The following is an 8,375-nucleotide window of genomic DNA, read 5'->3' as shown; positions in this document are numbered from 1 at the left end:
AATAACTGAATTATTATAAGAAAAATTACATAGAGTATATTATAATATTGCATTATATTAATGCATGAAGACAAAATAAATTGTGCGCTTTTAAAACTGCACAATTCTGAACAGCCTCTTTTTTTCTTCAATATGCAACACAGTGTCATGTTATAATCTGCATTCTGAAATTGTCAAATTTCTGAAACCAGAAATCAGAATTACATTTTGTTTTCTGGATTATTTTCTATAGTGACAAAAATCATAAGACTGCATTTCTACATAGAGAATGTAATGTATTATTAAGGGAAAGAGTAATAACAGCATTAAAGGAGTGGTTTACTAAAAAAAACAAAAAACATACTGATGATGCCAAACTGTGGAGGATTTGGTCTTGTTTGAACCTGGTTGCTGCCTTCACCCTCCTGAAATAGAAGGATTAAGTTTCAAATGAATTAAAATATTCTGTATTAAATTCAAATGAAATGTGAGCTAAAGAAGAATAAAAAAACCTACCTTAGAAGACCCAGGAGCAAGCTGAGCCTGAGAATCATCATTTCCAGGGGCAGAGGTCAACCTCTGAGCTAATAGAGACACTTGTTGCCTAAAGTTAAATCAAATTTAAAACAGAAACTAAGTGGGCAATTTTATGGAAATGTCAACCAGAAAATTTTGCCTAGGAACAAAACCACTTCTAAATGTAAATACAATTTCTACATAAAGGCAACTGTATCTAGGGCAATTGCATAACGCATCTGCCACAAGTGTGCACCAAATTGTTATTTAATTTTAAAAATGCATGAAACTGTTACCTAGCAGCTGACCAGTAAATCTTTTAGTGAAGATTGTGAACTAACCCTTTAAACAGTAAACACTTGCCTAGACCATTGTTTTTCGTAAGTCTGAACTCTATGTATAGGTTTATTAATAAATAAAAATAATAAGAGTCAAAAACAGTACCTATTCATTCCTGGTGGTACACCCATAGGATCTTGAGCCAACACCCTTTTAATGCCTTTCAGTGCAACCATTTTAGCCTTTGCAATGGGATCCATTATATCATCTGTCATGAATTTATCCAGGTCTGAGAAAAAAGATTTTTTATATTAACAAGAACATTAATTTTTGGCATAACAAAAACTTGATAACACAAGTTGATAAAACTCAGCACACCTTTATCTGGGAAAAAGTTGCTGGCCAAGTTCTGCGGTTTAACAACATGCGGAGGTGGAGCTGTCTGCTGCTGAGGAGTAAGACCTGGATGAATTCTACCAGGCTGTACACCGCGTAAAATGCCTTGCTGCTGTCCCATTGCTGCATGGGGAGGTGAAGGCACTGCAGCACCAATTAACCTCTGCTGCTGTTGTGGTAACATGTGAGGAGGCCTGGGCACCATACCAGCTTGAGGCACTATGCCTTGGGGTGGATGGTGATGCTGTGGCATCATAATTTGATTTGGCCCTTGTGGAGGCTGTTGCTGATTCTGAATGCCGTGGAGTTGACTACCAATTCCTCCTTGTAGAGCACTTAACTGCTGCTGCTGTTGTTGCTTCTGAAGCTCCTTCTTTTCATGTTCCAAAAGATCTTGTATTAACAAAGGTAATTCACTCGCTTCCAGTGAGCTTTCTACTTTGTCAAGATCGTCTGCTGTAGAATGGTGGCCAGCATCTGGTAATCCAAGGGGATCATTACCCAGGTCCGGATGTGGTGCAGTTGGTGGAAAAGACAGTGCTTCTGCTTGGCTGGGAAGAGGAAAAGGTATGCCACCTAGACGGACTGTGTTCAATGAAGCAGTTGCAGTCTCTGGTTGATTAGAGGCTTTTGTTCCACTAAGCAAAACAGACACGGTTTCACTAATGTCATCTTTAACAGGAGCTTGTGCTGACTGTGGTTGTTCAATCAATCCCTTGTCTTCAAGTTTTACAGAGGATAGCCTAATGACATCAGAAGACTCTACCTTCTGAGTTTTGGTAGATGAAGTCTCAGTCTTTAAAGGCGGTTGAGTGGCAGTTGTGTGCATGTCCTGGGAAACTATATCCACTTTTGGTTTCTCTTCGACCTTGATTTCTACTTTAGTAGAAGAACCTGGTCCTTCCCCCTCTGCTTCTACAAGTCGTAACTGGTCAGAGAAGACATCTTTGGGATCACCCTGATCAAGTTCAGGGTCAGTGTAAGCCAGCAAATCAAATTCATCACTGTTTAGCAGATCATCCAAATGAGGATCGTTGGTCTCAAGATTGTCAAGGTTTCCCAAATCATCATCACCTTTATCAGGATCCAAGTCAAGAGTAGCAAGATCATCGTCCTCGACTCCGGTTTCTGCCACTGTATCACCAAGACCAAGGTCAGACTCTGGTAGGTCAACTGGATTTACAACAGTCTGCTGACCACCTATTGTACTTGTTTGAGAAAGCTGCTGAGTAGTAGTGTGAGAAATGGGAGTTTTGGGTGTAGTAGTTGGCACCTGCTGCGACTGTAGTTGAGACTGAGAAGGGGGAACATTGCTTTGTTGTTGCATCAGTAGGTCCATGCCACCCTGCTGTAACCCAATTCTAGGATCACGCATTCCCTCCGCTGAAGCTTCGAGAGAAGGGGGTAAATTCTGCTGAACAAAAGCAGCATTCATTTCCTGCTGTGGAAGAAACATGCGTGGTCTGGGTATAGGCGCCCTTTGCATAAACTGAGGACCCAGTGGCATTCTCTGGGAATTATGCCTCAGCTCTATAAACTGAGGTGGAGCTCCCGACACATGGCTTTGTACAGCCTCTGTGCCAGTGCCTGGAGCCCCTGTCAATGGATTGGGCATATTCTGCATGGACTGCATGTTAAGAGGATTGTTGATGGGAGTATTAAGGTGCTGTCTGGGAACGGCTTCCATCATAGATGGCTGTGGGAACCTCCGTGGAACACCTTGGTTTTGCCACTGTGCAGGAAATGGTGGACGAGAATACATCCCCTGAGAAATATTGGGCCCAGCTTGCCTATAAGAAAAATGTTGATTATGAATTGCTCACTAGTGAAGTAACATGTACAAGGACTGTTAAAAATACAATGTACTCAAAATCAGTAGCATTCAATTAGTTCAGTCTACCTTAAAGCACTGGGGTCCATAGTTGCTGGTGTCCCAGGAGGAGGTGGGCGGCAGAGCTTTTCATCCATTGCTCCCACTGGCGGAGGCATCCTGGTGGCAAGTGCTGCCTGAGCAACCACAGCTCTGTCCTGATGGTCAAAAGATGATGTTAAGCTAACTAACAAAACACTTTTGGCTGTTTACTCAAACTGCTGCACAATCAACAGAAACAAAGCCAAAAATCATAATATGGCTTAATGTGATCATATATCACACACACACAAGTTAGTAAAATACATTTCTAATAATAATAAGTTTCTCATTTCTGAACTCATCTCTGCATGTGCTCTGAGTTTGGGTTGTATTTGAGAGTGCAATGTGTGTCAACCATTTTCCCAAACTTATGAGAAACATTAATAAAAGGAAGATCGATTAAGATTTGACAACTAATAATGATTGTAATAAATATTAGTGTTGAAAAAAATTGACAGTTGTGTAGTAACAATTCTTTTTCATATTTTGCTTAATATTCTTAAGTTAATGAGAAATACGAAAATTGACAAAATATTGTGCACCCCTATAAGAGCACAGCATCAAATCTTTTTTTCCCAAATTAAATCACGCAGCCCAGATTCCGTACATCCCAGTCAATATTAATTCCATATCAATACCTGAGGGTAAGGAGGTGGTGCTCGCTGGCTTTTGTCTTGCTGAAAGGGTGGCATATCCCCACCTGGCCAATTCTGAGCAGGATTACCCACCACAGGTGTTTCCTTTTCTTGGCGAAGTGAGTTTCTCTGCATTTTTTGTCTTATCAAAAATTCTCGTAATCGTTGCCTCTGTAGTAACAGATGTGTGATAAGTGAAAATTAAAACCAACCTCATTCTACCCAAAACTCTTATTAAACTTACACAACTACTGAATGTCTACTTTACCTGTCTGTGCTTTTCTAACTCGGATGGACTAAGGCTCATGAGAGCTGGATCCTGTCCAGCTGACAGCTCTGACATATCCTGCACCCCTGGCAAGTTGGGTAAATGTGGACCATCTGTTGCCCGCACACTTGCTTCTTGGTTTCCAGGTGGGAGTGCTATTCTTGAGTTAAATTCAGCACCCACTGGTTGTGTTTGGGACTGTGGCTGCTGGAGGTGGACCTGAGCTTGCTGAGGAGTCATCTGCTGCTGGCCAATTACTTGTTGCTGGCCCATTTGAAGCCCTACACCAGGACTGCAGCTGAAAGCAGGGGGTTTTCCAGAGAGCGGATCTGCTACTGAGGGTGAGCAGGGCGGTTGTTGGCTATGATGAGGCGAGCCTCTAAAAGGAGAGTTACCTTCTGGTGCTACAGAAGATGGGCGGGGGGGTTTATGCAATGAGGCAAATGAATCCCTGGACTGAGGTCGTGAAGGTGGGCGGGAGTAGGGGTCAGGTGACTGGAAGCGTGGAGTGGCTGGTGACTGCACAGAAAGCACATCATTGGAAATGGCTCCTGGTGTGAGAGGCGACTGAGAACTGCCTTGTGACTGAGGGCTGGAAGGCAATCTTGAGTACGTTTCTTGCTGAGGAAGCCTCTGGGGTAGAGGGGACGAGCCGTCACCCGATTGAGGTCGCGGTGTGAGAGGAGGCTGGGCGTAAGGGTCAGAGAACGTAGAGGGAGATTGGCGGTAGCTCTCAGGAGGATGATTTGGAGAGGCACCTGGAGGGTGTGAAACAGATAATCCGCCTGCATCCCCCTGATGCATACGAGGTGTCATGGGAGCTTTAAATAGCCCATCTCCACAGTCCAAACTAGCAGGAGAACCAGAGCTTAGGTCTTGTCTGCCAAATGAAGAACGTGGAGATGGGGCATTAATTTCTGCCCTATTTTGACCCACTGCAGCAGGTGAAGAAGCTATCGCAGAAGGTGATGGAGATGAAGCATGATCTTGCCGGCTAGCTCCATGCTGCCCACGGTAAGGGTCTCCACAAAGGGCTGTATGAGGCGGTGAGAACATCTGTGAGTCTCCAGGCCCACCAGGCCTAGATCTAGGACTCTCAGGTGGACCTAAGGCCTCCTGAGAGAGCTGCTGCGGTTTGGGGATTTGCTGTTGTGATTTAAAAAATGGGTCAACCTGTTGGGCCCTGCGAGGAGTCCCTGGTTGCATGTCAAGGGAGCCAAAGTTGGCTGGCCGTCCCTGAGTAGCACCCTGTGGGCCAGGCATAGGATATCCTGAGGAAGAGGCCTGCAAGGGGCTGGAAGAAGGCTGTGAGTATGGTGTGGATGGCTGAGACTGAAGGTGCGGAGACTGAGAGGGAAGTTTAGAAAATGGGTCTGTCTGAACATCAGCTGAGCAAGGGGTCTTGAGGGGTCCATCAGGAAAAAAGGCTGAAGATGCAGAGTCAGGGGCAAGGGGGTAGGGACTCTCTGCAGAGCTCGGCTGGGAGGGTGTGGATACGGAGCCTGAGGGTGGGGGAATTTGGAGGTGCAGATTAGGGCGCTCTCCTTTAATACGGCCAGGCTCAGTTTTAATAGGCCGACATACTTGACTCTCTGCCTGCTGTTGATTAGAATAAAGAAAAATGTGTAAAATTACAATGCAAACAAATCAAACTAATATACAGTGCATTTGAATAGAATGGCTACTTACCTTCTGTGCCTTATTTATTCTCTGAGCAGCCCTATTATCTTTGGCCTTTTGCTGAATAGATAATGGAAAAGTAGTAAAGAAAAGAACAAAATTAGAAAACAAAGTACTATAAAGTTCAGTTACACTATAGATTTAAACTTGCACTTACCAGATAAGGAACCTTGTCTGCTGCTGATACCTTCCTCCAAATCTTCATTATTTGTTTGCATCGACTGGCCCAGTCTATGAATAAAAAGGAAATAATGAAGCAGACCTAACAAATCTTTACTGCTCAAAATATAGAGAGCTTACACAGTTAAAGTAAATAACTGTCGAATACACACACTACAACACTTCTAAAAGTCAAATTAATACTAACCAGGGTAGTCTTGTTTGAGACTAGGGAAGTTCATGTTAGCATATAGTACAGGAGAGATGGTAGATAGATTTCCCAATTCCTCATCCTTCTCCCAACGCTGCAGACTGCGCTGGTTGTAGGAGAGGCCATCACCTTCCGGTTCAGTAGGAGTTGGAGGAGTTGAAGGGGTGGCTGGAGCAGATGGTGTTGCCCATGGGCTTTCCTCATCCTGGTCTGGACTGAAAAGACCACCTCGATCCCTGAAGATTACACAAATAAACAAAAATATATATTAAATTAAAGAATATATAATTGAATTAAAGAAATTAAGGGACAAAACAGAAAAGCAAATCTATGGCTTACCGAATGTCAAAAAAAGGGGACTGGGAGAGACCTGAAAAAGATTCCATCATACTAGTTGTGGGGAGTGCGCCAGATAAGGATGCACCTGTAGTTAAATGATAGTATTTCTTCAGTATTTATAAGTGTAGATATGTATAAATAAAAAAAAAAAAGTAGTAATATGAAATTCTGCCTATACCTAGAAGGCTTCTTTGAGGGCAACTACTTTGATTTGAATCACCCTCTCGAACAGGCTTAATGCTAGGCTGCAGAGGCCCACTTGTGGCGTTTCCCTCTGTGGGTCCTAGTACCTTGCGAAAAAACTGCTGAGAGTCCTGGCCTTCTAGTCCCTGAGGGAGATCTGGTGGGTGAAAAGGTGATATTTTGAGTAACGCTGTTCTTGACAGCTACCTCACTTATTTTGTTTAAAGAAATTACCTTCTTTCTTCTGTACATCAGACCCTTGTGTATCTCCTGAGCTCTGATTTTTGTTAGAAAGTTGCCCACTTGCTCCTTGCCCTTCTAAACATTCAATATTAAAATAAATATTATGTTCTGCTAACATTCATTGTCAAAATATCAAAGTACTTCAATCTCAAAAATCTCACCTGCTCGATCTCCTGGAGGCTTGGATCCCTCGCCTTCTTGCTTTAGTTCCATGGGCAGCCCAGTTGGCCTGACTGCAGCCTCAACTGTAAGAACAAAAATTTTTTTAAATCTTCACTTAAATCAAACAATTATTATCGAAAACAAACATTACTGTAGTGTGTTACCTGGTTCAGAGGCTGCATTTCTGGCCCCCTGCCCAGGAAGTGGAGGTCTCAAAACGCCCTGCGTATGTCTTTGGGTTGGAGGAGCAAGAAAAGCTCTCTTACTCTGGTCGAGTAATGTTTTGCCAAAGAAAGCCTCCTGCAGGTATGCAGGAAACATATCCTCCAACTTGCTCTTCTTTCTGCCCCTGCGCTTCTTGGCTTGCTCACCCTCTCCTTCTGCAGTTTTTGTCTCTGGGACATCAAGAGGTATGTCAGGGTGAGGTCCTAAATGAAATAAAATTGACCATGAAAACGACAGACATAAGCTTAGATTGAGACTAACATGTTAAATCACACTGCTAAGAAAAATCTCTAGAGGATGCTGGGCGAACATTGATGGGAAAAAAAGCTAAATATTTGCTTCACAAATACAAGTATATTTGCAGATGCAGTTCACATTTCCTTACTTTTCTGATGCAATATGAATTATTTCATAAAAAAAGTAAAAGGCATTTTTCCAGTCAATCAAGACAAACATTTATGCAGTTCGTAAGGGCATTATTATTTCATGTCAGATTGCATAGCTTGTTGGAAAAATATACCAAACTCAAAACATTCCAAAACTCAAAGGCATATTCAGGTTGTGCTATTAACATGCTTACACAATAAAATCTAACAAGCACTGGTTGCTGGTGTTTGCTGGGAGAGAGTAACTAATTTGGCCACACTTGCCTTCCTCAAGTTTCATTTCAGCTGATTGACCTTCAGGAACACCATCACCAGAAGCAGACAGACTTCTCCTCATTCGTGTGTGACACTTTCTTTGCCGGACCATGAACCCTCCAATTCCTACAAAAATCACTTTATTAACTATTTCTTTCAAAGCACAAAACACTAATAGAACTAATCTGAAATAAAGCAGCTCAGTAACCTGGTCTATATGGTTTCCGCTTTCTCTTCTTCCCGTCTTCAGTCTCCTCTACTCCTCCTTTGAGAGTTTCACAGTCAGCCATGCCCTCTATACCTCCATCTGCCCCAGTTTCTCTGTCCACTCCTCCATCCCTATCTGGGCTCCCAGGGGCTTCCAGCTTGGGCTCACATTCCATCGCTTCTGCACCTCCTATTACAATTTCAGTTTCTTATTATTTTCATTCACGATCAATGACAGTGAGCCACCTTACTGATTTAACACAATGTTCCAGTAATCTTTAAACATTTATAAACATTGTACCAAACTTCAGCTGCAACAAAGATATAGAGATATATAGAT

The 8,375-nt window shown here is 42.8% G+C and overlaps 1 protein-coding gene across 1 annotated transcript in view; it reads right to left on the bottom strand.

Moving 5' to 3' along the window:
- The window catches only part of LOC122328571 (histone-lysine N-methyltransferase 2D-like), a 25,439-nt gene that overhangs the window by 11,149 nt on the left and 5,915 nt on the right, over nucleotides 1–8,375 (bottom strand). The window contains 18 exon segments of the mRNA XM_043224316.1: nucleotides 344–404; nucleotides 496–583; nucleotides 940–1,063; nucleotides 1,153–2,960; nucleotides 3,071–3,198; nucleotides 3,721–3,888; nucleotides 3,986–5,584; nucleotides 5,675–5,725; nucleotides 5,823–5,896; nucleotides 6,033–6,271; nucleotides 6,375–6,459; nucleotides 6,553–6,714; nucleotides 6,792–6,872; nucleotides 6,962–7,045; nucleotides 7,127–7,390; nucleotides 7,838–7,954; nucleotides 8,037–8,225; nucleotides 8,337–8,346. Coding sequence (XP_043080251.1) covers nucleotides 344–404; nucleotides 496–583; nucleotides 940–1,063; nucleotides 1,153–2,960; nucleotides 3,071–3,198; nucleotides 3,721–3,888; nucleotides 3,986–5,584; nucleotides 5,675–5,725; nucleotides 5,823–5,896; nucleotides 6,033–6,271; nucleotides 6,375–6,459; nucleotides 6,553–6,714; nucleotides 6,792–6,872; nucleotides 6,962–7,045; nucleotides 7,127–7,390; nucleotides 7,838–7,954; nucleotides 8,037–8,225; nucleotides 8,337–8,346 — 5,332 coding nt within the window.

Source organism: Puntigrus tetrazona, chromosome 23 (assembly GCF_018831695.1).
Source record: "Puntigrus tetrazona isolate hp1 chromosome 23, ASM1883169v1, whole genome shotgun sequence".
NCBI classification, from domain to species: Eukaryota; Metazoa; Chordata; class Actinopteri; order Cypriniformes; family Cyprinidae; genus Puntigrus; species Puntigrus tetrazona.
Note: the sequence above shows the minus strand (reverse complement) of the source record. Positions and strands in the feature narration are given on the sequence as shown.